General features: G+C 38.1%; 2 protein-coding genes across 3 annotated transcripts in view; one reads left to right on the forward strand and one right to left on the reverse strand.

The window, feature by feature from the left end:
• Positions 1 to 247: 247 nt before the first annotated feature.
• Positions 248 to 15,789, reverse strand: LOC129928094 (uncharacterized). 2 transcript variants are annotated; one of them, XM_056040601.1, is made up of 3 exons: positions 15,680 to 15,789; positions 12,838 to 13,125; positions 248 to 12,691 (listed from the first exon to the last, which is right to left on the reverse strand). In XM_056040601.1, exon 3 carries the CDS (start codon positions 10,754 to 10,756, stop codon positions 9,356 to 9,358), a length of 1,401 nt encoding a protein of 466 aa, XP_055896576.1. In that variant the 5' UTR covers positions 10,757 to 12,691; positions 12,838 to 13,125; positions 15,680 to 15,789; the 3' UTR covers positions 248 to 9,355. The 2 variants fall into 2 exon arrangements, with proteins under 2 accessions (XP_055896576.1, XP_055896575.1); XM_056040600.1 differs by lacking the exon at positions 15,680 to 15,789 and adding an exon at positions 15,284 to 15,454.
• Positions 15,790 to 17,326: 1,537 nt separating this feature from the next.
• LOC106060009 (uncharacterized) overlaps positions 17,327 to 18,575 on the forward strand; it is a 45,768-nt gene continuing 44,519 nt past the window's right edge. Inside the window, exon 1 of the mRNA XM_056040618.1 lies at positions 17,327 to 17,401. The gene's annotated coding sequence lies outside the window, so the exon portion shown is untranslated. The remainder of the gene's footprint in view (positions 17,402 to 18,575) is intronic.

The raw sequence follows: 18,575 nt of genomic DNA on the forward strand, positions 1-18,575 counted from the left end.
TGCATTCCGATTCTAAAAAGAAATTAACTTTAAAACATGAAGTACACATAGCAGATACTCTGTTAAAGGGATAAATAATCCAAACATTCTATTCAATTGTTTGTTAAGCTTAAAAAGTGTTTATTAAATTATTTACACACAGAATTCAGTTTTATTGTCAATAATATGACCGAAATATAACTATAATTTTAAATGCACATATAACAAATAAAAATCAATCTCACCTTTGTATGTCTTTTTTATATACTATAAATTTAAATAAAATGATAATCGATTTGTGTAAGGAAAAGAAGAAAAAGATAATTTTTCTGTAGCTGGGGAGAAAATTGAAATAGCGCTGACTTTTAAAACCTTGTTACTATCTTAGACAATACATTACTTTTTATTGCAAATACTGATCATAGCAAAAAAGAGCAGCAAAAATTACGATTACTTAGAAAATATTTCCTTATTTAATGTTTTATCACGCTCACATCTGCATATGTTATGTTTGAATATTACTGCTTGGCATGGCAATCTGAGTATTAAAAATAGAAATAAACTTCATACAATCCTAAACATAAATGCTGCTAGCAGTGGCGTCACTAGGGTGGGTGTCATCCCCGCGCCCTCCCTCCTTTTGGGAAAGTTTCGCTTGTTCCTTTGTCTCATAAAGTTCTTAATTTAATTTTTTTTTTATTTTAATCTTTTTTTCACATGATGCTATAGATAAGCAGATGGTAAGAAAAGGTTGAAGGCTTTGTTAAATGATCTAGAGATATTTTTGAAGGTCTTAGTGGCAAATAAATCATGCACTGTCAACTTTTATTTTCTTCAAGAAAAACTTTTGTTGCCTTTAGATCTCTTCTCAGTCGTGATATTTCTGTTTGAATGTCGCCTTTTGAGAAATTATCATATATTCCAATATTTTGAAACTGACATCTACAATACTTCGTTGGTTGTTGAACTAAAGAATGATTCGGTTGGATCGCTCCAAATTTATCTGTTACATCAATGATTGCTTCCAGTAAGACTTGAAGCTCAGAGTTAAAAAACGATCAATGCACTAAAGAATGAACCACTTTTTCTCTTTTTAAATAGTGAGTCCGGCATTTTGTGATTGCTCGTCTGACATTTTCTTCTTGTTTTTAATTTTTTATATCTATTGAATCACACGGTGCCTTTTTTTTTTAGAAGACACTTTTTTTCTTATAACACTTTGCGCTCAAGTGTTATGCTTTTTTTGTTAAAGAAAAGGTTTAATTAGTCGCCTCATTGACAACAGTTTCAAGATAGGCCTACTCTTGTGTATCTTTGGCATGCTAGTAAATTTCCTCCAACCCGAAAAAAAAAAGCTAGGTAAAATAAAAAATCTTAAGCTGCGCCACTAGAGGCAATAATTTCAGAATGATATACGTGTTTTAATCGTATTAAAAAGTAATGCTTGGCAAAAGCTAATTTCGAACAAGAATGTTGAACACATAGATTGATTGAATGGTATAAAAATCTATTAAATAGCCATTCTGTTGGTTCTTTATAAATTTCCTGCACCCCTCCCTAGTTCCATACATTGAAGCTGCATTTTCATATCTTTGAGCTCCACATATAAATTCTATTTCAACCTTTTCTAAAAATTTTAAGATATTAAGTTATTATTATCAGTTTTTTTTTTGTCTCCCTTAAAATCGTATAACTTCTGAATCTGATCAGCGTGTGCTATGTCAGGTGTGTTGTCAAACAAAATAAATATATGCTTGCAGTCATTCTAACTCTAATAACTTTTATGTCGTTTGCTAAAACATTTATAAACTTTTTAACATGACAGATGTACTTCAAGAAATGGGTTTTATCCACATAACATTTTCATTATCTCATGGGAATTCTTTATTCAATAAAGACTCGTTGATAATATGGTCACAAAAGTCATACATTGTGCTTTTATAGAAATAGACCGTGCACTGACTCCTTCCATTGTTTTTCTTCTTTACTTAAATCATAACTACTTTCTAATTTTCCAATCCAGATGAATTCTTCATGTCTTTTAATATTCCAATATTTCAACCACACATTAAATTAAGTTACAAATTTTTATTTCTTTTCAATACAATTTTTGTTAAAAATAGTCGATAACAAAAGAATACAGTTTTTTGCTATTAAGTGAATAAATCGTCCGAATCAGAAAGCATCAGTACCATTCTGGACACTAGCCAAAAAGAAAAATTAATCCCCTAAAATATTCAAGTATATCATTCGATGCACACATTGTAACATTTCCTTCATCTCGGCTAGAGCTTCTTTTACAGAAAAATGAAATACAATCATCTTCTTCAGAAATCTCAATGGCCACTTATTTACTTTCTGATTTTACAAAATTTGCATTAATTAAATGTGAGATTTCAATAGTATTTTATATCTGAAGAATGTCGTCATTTGTTAAACAGTGACTATTGGTTCGAATCCTGATAATACGGTTCTAGCTACAAATTCAATAGATTCGATTTATACATTTTAAAATCAAATATATACAACTGGTATCCACCTAAAATAAGGCTTCACGTTTTTCAAGATATATTAAGTATGGTATATCATTTAAATTTTATGATAGAATTTCATAAAAAAATATAATATGTTTAGCGGAAATGAGAAAAAAAGAAAATAGATCTATTTATAAATTGTGAAGAACATGTTCCAATATTTACCCACTGTGGTTTATTTATTTATTTTTTTTAATTGTCAGTTATTCACAAAGTGCATTTTTTACTTGGGTGTCAACCCCCTAACTGGTGACACCCGGTGCGTACCGCACCCCCCTAGTGACGCCACTGGCTGCTAGTAAGGTCATTGGCAAAAAAAAATACATTTGGGCAGCTGTTTGAGAACAACATTCTTACGAAAACTAAAAAGATTTTTTAGAAATAAAAGTCATTCTTTTAGTCAGGATTTAGTGATTCTACCATCACAAAGAAATACAAGGCAAATATAGCAAAGACAGACACAAACTCTTTGGTCCCCAGTCAATCAAATCATTAAATACTAATGAACTATCTTATATGTACATTTTACATTATGAGTGAGTGTGAATGTATATTTTGATTTTCTATAGTTATAATAGTTATAATGTTTGCAGGGCACGTATCCCGTTTGGGGGACGAACGTATGTCAAAACCAAATTGTGGTCAACGTAACAGAGGTAATATACGGAAACGCTTTAAATACCAGCTTAGGCGCCAACTTGCCTTAGCTGACATAGAAGAGAGCACCTGGTTGCATGCGGCTTCAGAACGAGACAGCTGGAGGTCACTTAAAAAGGCCGAGGGAGATACATTTGAGACCAAAAAAAATCCACTGCTGAGGCCAGACTTAGACGGCAAAAGAAAATCTTAATCAAACACAGGAGGACAATGGTTATGCTTTCTCTGATAGTGGCAAAATATGTAGGTCACCGCTGGGGGTGCGTATCCACGGGAAATACTACATTCCTCATTAATCTTAGGACTCGAAGACAAGCCTCATTTTATTATTATTAAAGCAAAAACAGTAGACTTTGGCTCCACAGCTTCCATGACATTTACAAGTTATGTTAGTAAATGGGGTGAAAGGTGCACCTAGCCCAGGGGTGGGCAACATTTTTGTATCGAGGGCCGCATTAAAAAAAGTTTGGGAATGGCGGGCCACATATATATATGTATATATATATATATATATATATATATATATATATATATATATATATATATATATATATATATATATATATATATATATTAGAAAGATAAGCTTGCTGTGTAGAATGTCTTGTAATTTATATATACACTGTATTACGATTTTTTAAAATCGATGTTGTCTTTTTATATAAGAATATCCCCACAAATATACAGTTGTACTTAAAGTGCAGTATTTTACTTCTTACACTCATGCATAATGTTTCTTAACTGTGAAACTATATATATATATATAGTTCGTCCATCGTGGTTCGATGATGACCACTTTGTCATCCAGGGGGGCTGAGGGCTTTGCACTGGGGTTTTATGCCTCCTCATGTGGCTGGTGAGACCTATGTGAGCCCGGAATGTTCGGCCGCACACTAGAGCTAGTGTCGATGTCTTGCTTTTCTTTTCTGGCGTTTTTCTTCTGCCTGCGTTGTTCTTTTTTCCTCAGCAACCTGTGCGCCAGTTTTCACAGCGCGACGCCATGATGCTCTGTCATGTACCTCTCCCAGGTGCCAGGGTCTATGCTGAACGCCTTCAGAAAGCGAACTTCCTGGATGTATCCCCGCTCAAGACACTGGCACCTCATAGATTATGTCATCACCAGACAATCTGACCGTCAGGACATTCGTGTCACCAAATCTTGCTGTGAAACTATCTTACTAGTTGTTACCTCTGTGTGTGACTGCTGTCAAATTACAGTCAGTCAACATTGACCAGTGATTTCACTAACGATAGTTTCACCTTTCAGCAAAGCAAAATGACGAAAATTATTTTTTTTATTTGCCTGTAGAAATGGGAAAGCCTAGTTTGAGAAGATTTAATATGTATTTGCATTTCATATGTAAACAATCAATTGCAATAGCAATTGTAAATAACATGAAATTTTGTCTTCCATTTTTTATTAGAAATATTGGTAACCAAGTCACAGTCAATGTCCTTCGAGTAACATCACAATTTAATCCTTGAGATTTTATATTGTTCTCCTTTGCCTTCCCAATGCTAAGCTAGCAGATACATTGGTTTATTTATTCATGAATTGGAACTACCCGTGGTTAACTCCCCTAGCCCTAGCAACTTTCATTACTTCATTTCTCTGTATATCCTATATATTAATGTACAAATTATATGCAGCTTTGTGCAAACTTTCCTGTTTCAAGTTTATGGTTCTCAGTCAAAAATCGAGCTCCATCAGTTGTTACACTTGCCATCTTGTTCCAAGCCTACCCAACACTCAGACATTGTGTCTTAAATTGAGTGTATTGTTGTATAGCCAATAAGCATAATCTTCGTTTACTTAGAACTTTTTATAATGAGACAGTTTCAATAATTTATATAGATATTTTTGTTTTTATATTTGCATTTTTATTTGCATTTTTATTTCTGTATGTGTCGGCAGACCGCATAAAACACCTCGGCGGACCGCATGTGGCTCGCGGGTCGTAATTTGCCCATCCCTGACCTAGCCGATACAGCACTAGTTAATGTACACCCACTGACCTATACATACGTGTTTAGGATCTCCACAAAGATGTGACACAGTAAAGCTCAGCTTGTTCATAATTCTTTCATTTGTTTTGACCTTTATTCCCGAGACGATTTCTTCGCTCTTCCATCTTGAAAAATTGATCGCCTTGTCACATAACACACATGTCTGAGGACACATTTCTGAGGACACATTTCAGATGACACATTTCTGATGACATATTTCTGAGGACACATTTCTGAGGACACATATCTCTCTAAACGTTCACGTACTGTAGGCCTACACTGAAGTTATTAAGAATGACCACTTCACTATCCTGGTCATCAAAAATAATAAAAATCTACAAGATGTGTGTTCTGCCTAAATGTCATCAAAGACTATCTGTGACGCTGTAATTACATAAATCAGCCAACAGACATTGCTTGGTTTGTCTGGGTGTTGACATGGTTCACATAGGTAGGTAGATTACAACAAAGATGTCCTCCGATGTACGGCCATCGCTTGAATTTTATCACAATTTGTAAAAAGCTTATATCCTACGTCACCAGCCTAGACTTGTCACATTATCTTCTATAATAGACAGTAAATAGTATATGTGTACGGGGATAAAACTCTGGTCTATTCAGACAGACAACAATACACTTAACCGTTAAATTAGCTATAGCTTTCATCAAAGACGAGACTTCAACAACATATGGTAAGCAAATGAATGCCAAAAAAAATTAAATTATAACCAGGGCCTAAAAAGGGGCATCAGTATTGGGGGATGAAAAGATGACTAGTGTCAGAAGTTTCAAATACCTCGGAGCTATTGTCTCAGATGAGGGGACGAAACCTGAGCTACTGGCCTGAATTGTACAGTCCACAGCAGCACTTTCAAAACTTAAAATAATATGAATAGACAAAGGTGACCCCTCGGCACAAGATTTGGACTGATGCAAACTCTGGTCATTGCCACATTCTTGTAGGCTTGCTAGTCTAAAGACCGCATCACAAACGAAGAGATTAAAGGTAGGGTTACTACCGCGATTGGACCCCAGGATGACCTGCTAACTAATGTAAAACTATTGGAACAGTACCAGGAAAAAGAAGGCAGACAGAAAAAGCGATAGGAAGACAACATAACTGAATGGATGGGCGGAAGGGAGGTTCTATCCAGGGCAAGAGACAAGAATGGAGACAAGAATGGAGAAGGACGGTAGACATATTGTTATGAAAATTATATTCTGTATCGGTTGTCGTTCTTATGTTTACATGTGCTTGTAACTCGTCCGTGAGAATGTGTTCACGAAATGTGTGTTGTGAAGTCATTCAGTGTATTAAAGCCATACTATACAGACATGGTTCTCGGCTCTCTTATCTTTATGTTCATAACCATTTTAGACCTGAAAAGTGCTTACCATCAGATTCCTATAAAAGAAGAGGAAAGGCCGTTCACAGCCTTCGAAGCATGTGGGAAACTGTATCAGTTCCGTCGGATTCCGTTTGGCGTTACGAATGGAGTCGCCTGTTTTCAGCGTACGATTGACAAAATCATCGAAGACGAACGATCACTGACACTTTTGCTTATGTGGACAATGTGACCATCTGTGGTATGGACTCTGAATCACACGACCGAAACCTACAGCGATTTCTTGATAGTGCTCAAAAGTATGGAATCACTTTTAATGAAACAAAAAGTGAAATTAGCACTACTAAAGTGAGACTGTTAGGATACGAGATTTCCAAAGGACAACTTAAGCCGGATCCTGAGAGATTTCGCGCTCTAAGGGAATTACCCGTACCAGTGAACATGCGTGAACAGAAACGAGTAGTGGGTCTTCTGGCTTACTACTCACAGTGGATACCTAAATTCTCAACAAAAATTAGCCTGTTAACAAGAAATCAACAATTTCCTGTCACTGAAGAAGTCAAAAGAACATTTGAAAGTTTGAAAAATGAGCTTGAAAAAGCCGCCGTATATACTATTGATCCGAATCGCCCTTTAACCGTTGAGACGGATGCTTCTGATATAGCCATTGCAGCTACCCTCAACCAAGATGGCTGGCCCGTTGCTTTCTTCTCTCGCTCATTAACCGTTGAGACGGATGCTTCTGATATAGCCATTGCAGCTACCCTCAACCAAGATGGCCGGCCCGTTGCTTTCTTCTCTCGCCCTTTAACCGTTGAGACGGATGCTTCTGATATAGCCATTGCAGCTACCCTCAACCAAGATGGCCGGCCCGTTGCTTTCTTCTCTCGCTCATTAACCGTTGAGACGGATGCTTCTGATATAGCCATTGCAGCTACCCTCAACCAAGATGGCCGGCCCGTTGCTTTCTTCTCTCTATTGATCCGAATCGCCCTTTAACCGTTGAGACGGTCCATCCGGTCATTACTATGCACTGCAACTAACAGGACACCACATGAACGACTTCTTGGGTTCAACCGAAGAAGTGGTTCCGGGACATCCTTGCCAACATGGTTGACCAGTCCAGGTCCTGTCCTGCTGAAGAAGAACGTTAGATCATCTAAATACTGTTACGTATTTCTGAATCTTCTGGCTAGATGTATTAGTTGGCACACAAATAAAAACACTGCAAAGAACTTGACGACTCAACTTTCAGTTTCATATAACTTTAATGACTATTAACCCTAACAATTCGTCAATGTAACATGTAGCGTAGAAGACTGTACAATATCTGTCAGTTTACAGTTAGCTATACTTCGTTGCAATTCATCTCTTCACTTCGTTGCAATTCATCTCTTGTCAACTTGCATCGAGCCGTATTCCACAGAACAGACCAACGACATACTTCCCAGTGTCGCTCCAGGTCTCCTAAAGCTGAACCAAGTCGCACTCAAGTCTACCGAATCAGAGCCGCACACGTCTTACATCGACTGTATCGACTGTAACGGCTCAAGTCCACTGTAGTTCGCTGTATAGACTTTAACGACAGTAGTCCACTCCAGTTAACTCTACCCTAGTTAACTTGCATCGAGTCGTACACATTTCTCTTCCACAGAGCCGCACACGTCTTACATCGTCTGTATCGACTGTAACGGCTCACTCACGACTCCATACGACTGACTTTCACATTAACTCTCTGGCTTATATAGAGTCCCTAATCGCTTGTCCAAAGTTGCACAAACACGGCTAGTATCCTCTGAAATAACACGTGAGGAAACGTCACATCCTGTCTCTATTTATACACGTAGATTCCAGAAAACACTCGATGCAGTGTCATCAAGTCGGGGTCACACGTAGTGACCTTTATCTGTCACTGTTCATTAGTAACTGTCCCCCTACTTAGATCTGTTCGTCCCCTGGAACAACACGTGTGGACACGTCACATCCTGTCTTTGTTTGCACATGTAGATTCCAGGGAACACTAGTTGCTGTGTCATCTCGCCGGGGTCATACGTTGACCTCTACCTATCACTGTTCATTTGTAACACTGCCCCCTTCTTAGATCTGTTCGTCCCGAACAGATTCTACTTCATCACGATACTGATGAAATCGATCGACGATCAAGTAGGAAGCTTTGGTGGTTGCTCCCTTCTCAGAGATGTTCTTTCAATCTGGCAGTTGTCCATCTTCTTTCCATAGAAGAATGGGAGCCAAATCCTCATTTTTTTCAACAGTTCCTCACAAATGTTTTCATCAATCTTGGTATGGAAACATCGACCTTCAGATGACGACATTGGGCACTCTTGTCGAGAAAATTTATCAGCATTCTAACGATTTCGTGCTTCACTGGCTGAGTTTTACATTTTCAAGCATCTTTTTCCAGAGCTTCTTCAGAGATGATCAGGTTCATTACAGTGCATCAATATTCACATGCTCTATTAAACAACAGCAACTGACTTGGGTTTGTACGATGTCTGTAGGGTTGATCTTCTTGTACAGTTCTGTCACAGATGGTTACTCACTACAGTTCTGACATCTTAAACTACTTCTTTTCTGTCCTTCTTGCTTCTGACTTAATTAGCGTTCTTCTAAAACCTCTGTTATACTTCATCAACCTATTCTCATGAGGAATGTTCTTAGATTATTCTTTAGTGGCTTCACACTTTCAACTGATAGTAAGGCTTTCTTCTTTGGTCTGATGGTTCCGGACAGAATCTTTCTAAAAACATGGGCTGTGGAGTTTCATCAGTGCAGGTGGGGGTCTATCAGTGGGAGAAGTGGTGGGCTTGTTTTCTAACAACATGGGCTATGGAGTTTCATAAATGCAGGTGGGGGTCTATCAGTGGGAGAAGGGGTGGGTTTGTATCTTGATCTTGTTGGAGCCATCCACGTTGCACTCTGCATATGTCGCTTTCTCCGCCTCCTCAATTTGATATTTCTTTGGTTGCGTTGATGTCGTTGTCGTTGTCTTGCTTTCCTGTCGATCAATGCTGATGGCAGCGACTTAGCACATAGGAAGGCATTGTATTTCATAGCTGTAGTCATCAAGACTGTTGATCTAACAAGTTGCTTCAGCATTATTCTTTGATGGGTGCTTTGCGAATGAGCTGCAAGTCCACTTGAAGGCAAGTTGTCAAACACGTCACCACCTTCATCCGAGTCTGGAGGACTCGACTGTGGGGCAGGTTGATAACATTCAACGTGCAAAGGTCCATCAACTTCAGCATCAGTTTCTATTGTAATTCCTTGACTATCACTAGGGCTTCTCGCGCCTACCTTGATAGCTGTACAAGCTTCTGTTAAGTCTAGAGCTTGTTGGTGTATTTCTTGGCATTCACAGTCTTCTTGCATAGCCACGTACGTACAGTTCTTGTCAAACGCATGAGTGCAATAATCAAGCTTCGAGTTCCTCTCGTAGACACTGGCAGATAGACAGAAGTCTTTAAGGCCCACAGCAACAGGCTTGGACGCAGACCCAACGTTGTCTTGATCTGTTTGGCTAGTTGAGGTACTCATATCAGGTATATCTATAGCTAAAGCTTCGGTCAAACTATAGGTCTCTTCTATTGTTTCTTCAGCGGTCTCATTCTGCTTCTCGTTGAAACAATAACAGCTATCGTCTCTTTTCATTTCTTGTGGGCCACATACGTTTGGTTTGCTATCACAGTCACAGACAGCACAACCATCACCAGCATCCCTATCGTAATTGTCTGTATCGCCACATTCTTGGTTGGACAATTGTTCGCTGTTCATCAATGGTGTAGTTCTTTCATCTGTCGACTCAATCTGATACTGCTGAGTGTTCAGTAGCTCGTTCATCATGATTCTCGTTTGATCTTTTATTGTATCTGTTTGTTCTTCAGTCTTGTTGGGCGTGGTAGCTATTTGTTCATTCTCATTCATGACTTTAATCAACTGGTTAAATGAAGAAAATCTAGTGTTGATTTCTGATTCTATCTCCTTAATGCTCTCTTTCACCGAGTTCATTTTGTATTGCAAAGTTCTCAGGAGCTCCATCGTATTAGGTTTGATTTCAAATTGGCAAGTGTCTGGATTCTCATCTTCCTCCAACAGGGCTTGTCTGAGACGTGCTGTTAGCGTTTCCTTATTTCCGTTAAGCTGTAGACCTCTTTCTCGAAGCTCTTGTCTAAGTTCTTTCATGTCAAGTTCATTAAGAAGTTTGATGGAACACATTCTAGCCAGAAAGATCCCACTTCTGACACCAATTGTTACGTATTTCTGAATCTTCTGGCTAGATGTATTAGTTGGCACACAAATAAAAACACTGCAAAGAACTTGACGACTCAACTTTCAGTTTCATATAACTTTAATGACTATTAACCCTAACAATTCGTCAATGTAACATGTAGCGTAGAAGACTGTACAATATCTGTCAGTTTACAGTTAGCTATACTTCGTTGCAATTCATCTCTTCACTTCGTTGCAATTCATCTCTTGTCAACTTGCATCGAGCCGTATTCCACAGAACAGACCAACGACATACTTCCCAGTGTCGCTCCAGGTCTCCTAAAGCTGAACCAAGTCGCACTCAAGTCTACCGAATCAGAGCCGCACACGTCTTACATCGACTGTATCGACTGTAACGGCTCAAGTCCACTGTAGTTCGCTGTATAGACTTTAACGACAGTAGTCCACTCCAGTTAACTCTACCCTAGTTAACTTGCATCGAGTCGTACACATTTCTCTTCCACAGAGCCGCACACGTCTTACATCGTCTGTATCGACTGTAACGGCTCACTCACGACTCCATACGACTGACTTTCACATTAACTCTCTGGCTTATATAGAGTCCCTAATCGCTTGTCCAAAGTTGCACAAACACGGCTAGTATCCTCTGAAATAACACGTGAGGAAACGTCACATCCTGTCTCTATTTATACACGTAGATTCCAGAAAACACTCGATGCAGTGTCATCAAGTCGGGGTCACACGTAGTGACCTTTATCTGTCACTGTTCATTAGTAACTGTCCCCCTACTTAGATCTGTTCGTCCCCTGGAACAACACGTGTGGACACGTCACATCCTGTCTTTGTTTGCACATGTAGATTCCAGGGAACACTAGTTGCTGTGTCATCTCGCCGGGGTCATACGTTGACCTCTACCTATCACTGTTCATTTGTAACAATACGATCACATAACAGAGGAAGTTGATTTGGTAACATGCAACCCTCAGTACGCCGTTATCCGAACACCAAACGGTCGAGAGGAAACTGTCTCATTACGAATGTTAGCCCCTAGGGAGGAACAAAAAGTTATAGAAAATGAGAATCAGAGTGGAACAGAGCTTGATATTGGCTGCCCCGTCCAAAGCTCACCTCCCAGGAATCAACCGACTGATTCTATCATGCCTGAAGAAACCACCAGCACCACCGAAGACATAGCCAGACCGTCCGAAACTCAAGCAGATGAAACTTTACATACATACAATCTTAGAGTAAGGAGAACTAGGCCCAACTACAAAGTGTAAAAGCTCATCAGCTTACTAGAGCTCTTACTTTGACATTCAGTTTTGTCTCCAAAATGACATTTGTTTATTTTACTACTTTCATTTGGTTTTGTTGACTTGACTTAATGTGATATTTGATCTATCATGATATATTTTAATAAGCTATTTGATTTACACTTACTTATATCAACATGTTACATTATGTCATGCTATTCTACATTGTTTTTTTACTTGAATCTCTATTATTATTCTACACTTACTTAATTCTTTCATTGTTGATAATACTAGTTAGCATTATTTGAACCGGGGGTGAATGTTATGAAAATTATATTCTGTATCGGTTGTCGTTCTTATGTTTACATGTGCTTGTAACTCGTCCGTGAGAATGTGTTCACGAAATGTGTGTTGTGAAGTCATTCAGTGTATTAAAGCCATACTATACAGACATGGTTCTCGGCTCTCTTATCTTTATGTTCATAACACATATCTCGCATGGTGCCCCAACATTCCAACAGACTGAGGGATAGGTAAAGGTAAAAAAGCTTTCATCAAGTATACAATTCGTTATTACGATAATCGTGTGGCGAATGATCGATGCTAAAAGATTCCAAAAATATAACTCGTGAATGAAACTTCTTACATTCCTGGCTTTTATGTTCACCTTTGAAAGAAGAAAAGAAAATCACTTTAATTAATTAAATATGATTAAACTTGAACTATTTAAATTCTAAGTTTATAATTCTACTTAAACATAGCAGAATTTGATTTAAAGTAAGTAAAAAAAAACTATTTCAATTAAAGACATACCATACTATGGCCTCCTTCAGTCGTGAAGTGACTATGGATCATCTCATGGAAATGAGATGAATGCCTGGGCATTAGCTGTGGTCGGAACGATGTCGCCTATACATCAGTTCTTTCCTTTCCACGCAGCTGATGTATCCAAAGAAACGGCAGTACCGTTAAAGTTTGGGGTCTGCGGCGTCACAGGTTCTTCCAGGATGTAGCACTGGATGCTGCCAACTGCCGAAGGGTCGCCAGCTCCTGTTGCCTTCCAGCTATACCCAATCATGGGAAAGGCTTCGAGAGTTAACCCTGAGACATACAATAAGCGTTCTTTAATCTCGGATTCGATATATCAAATAGATTTGGGCTCATGGATTCTTCGGGTTCGCAAAGACCTTGCTTCAGGGAGCTGTACAAGGAAGAAGAAGCAGGCAGAGAAAGCGATGGGAAGACAACATGAAAGAATGGACGGACCTGCCATTGAAAGAGGTTCTATCCAAGGCAAAATACAGAGGAATTTTTTAATTAAATAGATTTTGAATTGATTATGTTGACAAGCTGTGATTTCTACAAATAAATTTGACCGCCCCCACTCGAACGTATATGGTGGGGGTGGGATTGATGCAATCGCCACCTCCCAATCCCACCAAATCGACCAATATACTAGAGGGGAGCGAAATAATATAAAAATAGGTTGCAATATAAATAAATAGTATATAGTATTAACATAACTAATAAATTCGAATACAAATTGTGTGATTGCCCGTACCACCCCCTCCCCTGGATCCGCCAGTGACTCAGTGTGAGTAACTTATTCTTTGTCTCACCACACTTTCTATTCAATTCGCCATGCACAAAAACATTTAGAACAAATAAAATATCTAGCAAACTTATCGAATTGATAGTCGTTTCCAAATTGTTCATATTCGTCATTACAAAAATGTTTCCAAAATGACTTAGGGAATATAGAATCTCTCATGTTTCCCTAACAAATCCTTTTACTGTGCTGGTTCAATATACAATTGGACCTTCAATTAATTATTACTATTACATAACTCCTATACAATTTAAAAATAAAACAATGGGAGTTTCCGAATATGTAGAAAAATAAACATGGTTGCTTCTTCGTTTAATCTTGTACATGTTATGCTCAACCTGGCGTAGCCAGGGGGCGGATTTTGGGGGTTTAACCCCCCCCCCCCTAGTAGTGGGGTTGGGAGAAATTTATTGACTGATTTTTTGTTTTGGTTTTGTTTATTTTAGGTGAGTTTTTAATACTAAACCATCACTTGCCCCAGCGCAGCCAATGGGATTTTGAGTTTAAAACCCCTGCCAGGAGGTTTTGCAGTTAAATACACCTCTTCTATAAAAGAAAACAAAAATAATGCAAACGATAATCCCCAAAATCCAAGCGCACAGCTAATGAAGATTATGATTTACCCCCCCCCCCTTTTTTTCGAAATTTACGATAAAATTTCCCTTCAATATAAGACTATCCATACATCAGTCACCAGATTGTATGAGCATAGCCAAGAGGGGGTTTTGAGTTTAACCCCTTTCAGCGGGGTTTGAAGCTAAAAACCACCGCTTCAATATAAAAAAAGCAAATTACACACTCAAAATTCTATGAGTGTAGCCAAAGGGGTTTTGAGTTTAAACCCCACTTCAGCGGGGTGTGAAGCTAAAAATACCTCTTCAATATAAAGAAAATGCTATGATCGTGTGTGTCATTTGCTTTTATTTATATTGAAGAGGTATTTTTTAGCTTCAAACCCCACTGAAGGGGGTTTAAACTCAAAACCCTTTCGGCTACGCTCATAGACTTTTGTGTGTGTCATTAGCTTTTTTTTATATTGAAGAGATATTTTTTAGCTTTAAAACCTGCTGAAAGGGGGGTTTAATTCAAAACCCCGTTGGCTACGCTAATAGAATTTTTTGTGGGTCATTTGCTTTTTTATATTGAAGAGGTATTTTAGTAGCTGCAAACCCCGCTGAAGGTGTTTTTAAAACACAAAAAAAACAACTCTTGGCTACCCTCATAGAATCTGGTGACTGATGAATGGATAGTCTTATATCGAAGAGAGGGTTTTATCGTTAATTTGCTGAGGGTTTTTGAAAATGAAAATCTTCCTTAGCTATGCTCTTAGACTATGGGGATTGCCGTTTGCATTATTTTTTGTTTGATTTGTTTATAGAAGAGGGGGATTTTACTGCAAAACCCCCTGATAGGGGGTTTTAAACTCAAAACCCCCTTGGCTACGCTGGGGAAAATAATGGTTTAGTATTAAAATCTCACATAAAATTTAAAAAAAGCAAAAAAATTAGTCACTAAATTCCGATCTACAAATTGCAAAATAAAAACTATGAGACGAAAGTAATTTTTTATGTTCAATTACTAGATCTAGATCTAAAAATTAAATTATATGTTACATAGGTTAGGGTTGAAAAAAATGGAAAACAACTTTACTTCTTTTAACTACTTTACAAAAACAACGCCTTGATCCAACTGTCTAAAAAATGTTCACATTTTTTTGTAGTGTTAAAAAATATATATAAGTCTATGACCTAGATCTTATCATGTATTGCCCCTTCTTTGGGTATTCCCGATATGATTTCTATTTTACAAGAAAAAAAAACGTAATGATTTAAACCAGGTAGGCAAAATCTATCTTATATATAGATCTAGATCTATACATAATGCTTACTTAATTTATGTACTGTGGCGAATGCTTATCTTTAGAATAATAACTTAGATATCTAGATCTATAACTATAACCCAGTATTAAATTTCCAGAATGGAGACATGTGTAATGTGCAGCATGAGCTTTGCATTATATCGAATTGAAGAAAAATGATACTTAACATTATTATTTCCAATAAAGTATTTACAATACTTTTTTAAAGACAATTCATCCTTTCTACTTCTTATAAAGCGTTTATTTTGCTCTTACTATCTAATGAATGTTAGATTTAAAAAACAAAAAAAAAAAAACGTATTTTTTTTAATCCCGCCGGGCCATTCTATTCTAATTCCGGAAATACCCGAAGATTTAGTCTGTTCAAGTTAATGATTTTCTATTCCTCTAGTCAAATTTAAAGTTATCTTTATTTATATTTTGAAAACCTAGATCTATAACTTGTTTACGAGCTTACAGAAAGACAACATAACACAGATGCCCAGAGAATCGCTATAAAGATAAAATTCAGGTGCCATTATGTTATCATTGGTATCAGTGGCGTCATTAGGGTCGGTGTCACCAACTGCGGAAAGCTCACGGTGTCAAACCCCCCTCCCCCGGGAAAAAATAATATCCCCCCTCCCCCACACCAAAAAAAAAAAAACAACAAAAAAAACCCAAGAACTGTTGTTTATTTTGTTTCCTTATGTTGAACAATAAAACTGTAAACACGAAAAATGGTTTTCAATTCTATTTTGAAGTGTCGTTGTTTGACATCATCGTTATTCCATAGACTAAAAATGTAAAATTGTTGAATTTCGAAACATTGAAATGAACATATTATTATTATTATAGAAAATTATTTAAGAAAATACGGAAACGGTTTTACATTATACTATTGTTTCACGAAAAGGCAAATCTAGCAATGAACAAATTTTCGCCCTGCGAAACATTGTCGAGCAGAGCCTGGAATACCAACAATGGATATTGATCAGTTTTGTAAATTAAAAATCTTTTATAGCGTCCATTGGAATCACTCTGGAAAATAGCAAGAGAATAAGGCATCTAGCAACAGTTTGTCCAGATTCAGTGACATCTCTTAAGCAAATCAAGCTGTTGTGTCACAACAGACTCGGGAATAACGAAGTTCTTCAACATCGTGATAGGTGTGCGATAAGGGTGTATCGTATCCTTCATTACTCTTTCTTCTAGCCATCGACGATTTCAAAAAAAAAATAATTCAAACTACCTTGACGTAAACCAAATTGAGTTGGATTTCCCAGACGATTTAGCATTACTTCGAAATACAATTAAATTATACACGAGATGACGGATAAAGACTCACTTAGTTAAAGTTATGCATATTGGGCGCATGTTACCCAGTACCTCGTGAACATTTATCCTATAGATCTGATGGCTGAGAAGGATCCTAGGAATATCATACCGAGATGTTACCAATTGAGAAATCTTTTCCCGCACAGGCATTCACCGTCTGATCGAAGTGGCTATTGAACCAGCTGGGAAGTGGCAATGAATGTCGCTTTAGACCGATTTTTGTGAAGAGAGTTTACAGCCTTATGCTTTGAATTTTAGAGCACTGTAAATACGTGTTTTATAAAATGAAAAAAAAAATAAAAAAATAAACAATCGGACAAACTATTTACTGTACAGGTTATTAAGTTTACATGTGCGGCCCGTGCCTCCCTACGGTAAAAACAAACAAACTTCAAACGTTGACTGTGGCTAACGAAACTCTCAATAACTTGACTGAAGAATCGCTTCTCTAGGCGACAAGCTGGCGATGAACACTTATTGTGCACAGTGCTGAGAGTCTTCTTCACCTTACAGCTCTTGCATCGTTTTAGGAACCCTGACAGAAAATCCGGTTTTGGAGCCTTGTGTGACAGGTGGGGAAATGTGACGTGTGTTTGGCACGTTTTATGTCTAGGGGATGATTATTTTTAAAACTATCACACCCCCACTTATCAGCATATGAATCGGGAGCAGACACGCAACGAGACAAAGCAATGAAAGATATATACAAAAGTTAAAAATGAAGAATATTTATTTACATAAATATACATATAAGAATAAAAAGGGGGAGGGTTTGCATCTATCTCTAGTATATTCTATGTTTAATCATCACTCTTGCACCTAATAAGAGAGTATGTCACTTTGTCCTCTGACTTAGCTGGTTGTCCTGTTGATGTCGCAGCTGGCTGTGTCCTGGCTTGAGGTTCTGCAGCTGGAGGTGGCGCTCTAGCGGATAGAGGGACGCCGGTGATATAGTTCTTGTGGAGTCTCAATCCCCAAAATCTAATATCTGTAGTGGACACAGTAGGGCGGGTGGCCGGCTACCGTGGGCACAAGGTTACTGCGGGCAGAGCGGATCTGCCGTGGGCAGCGTAGTTGACAGGATATGTCCAGTGAGTTGCAGAGGGTTGGCGTAGCTATGACGTCTCACACAGATCTGAATCTATAGGGACGTCGCACCTAATAGCTTGACAGGTGGGCTGTCGAATAGGCGAGCAATGCCGATAGCGCCAAGTGGTAGGGTTGAGTAGATCTCAGTAGGCGAGTGCAGTGCTGAATAGCACTAAGCACAAATGCAGGTAAATAGATCGTTGATCCAATAAATAAATAGGCAAGTGCAGCGCTGAATAGCACTAAGCACAACTGCAGGTAAATAGATCGTTGATCCAATAACTAGGCAATAGGCAGACACCTGAGGGAGGCTGCGGATAAATAAAGACAAGTTAGGACATGTCTCTCATACATCTTATCGATGCCCTCGACTGAGGTGCATTCGTCAGATTGGTAAAATTGCTTTAGAGCACAAGGGGGAGGTGATGACAAATGGGATTTGGAAAATAGATGGATGATAGTAGCAATATCAAAATGTACATAAAAGGGGAAATAATAACATAAAATGTACATAGAAGGGGAAATAATAATCTCAAATGAACAACACAGGTGGATAGAGAAAGAAAAGGGGGGGGGGGTTGAATTGGGCGGTGGTCAGCGACCCAGATGATTGTTTACATATGACCGTGGGTCGAGAACAATGGAGCGCGCTTGAAT

The sequence above is a fragment of the Biomphalaria glabrata genome, chromosome 9 (assembly GCF_947242115.1).
Source record: "Biomphalaria glabrata chromosome 9, xgBioGlab47.1, whole genome shotgun sequence".
Taxonomy (NCBI): domain Eukaryota; kingdom Metazoa; phylum Mollusca; class Gastropoda; family Planorbidae; genus Biomphalaria; species Biomphalaria glabrata.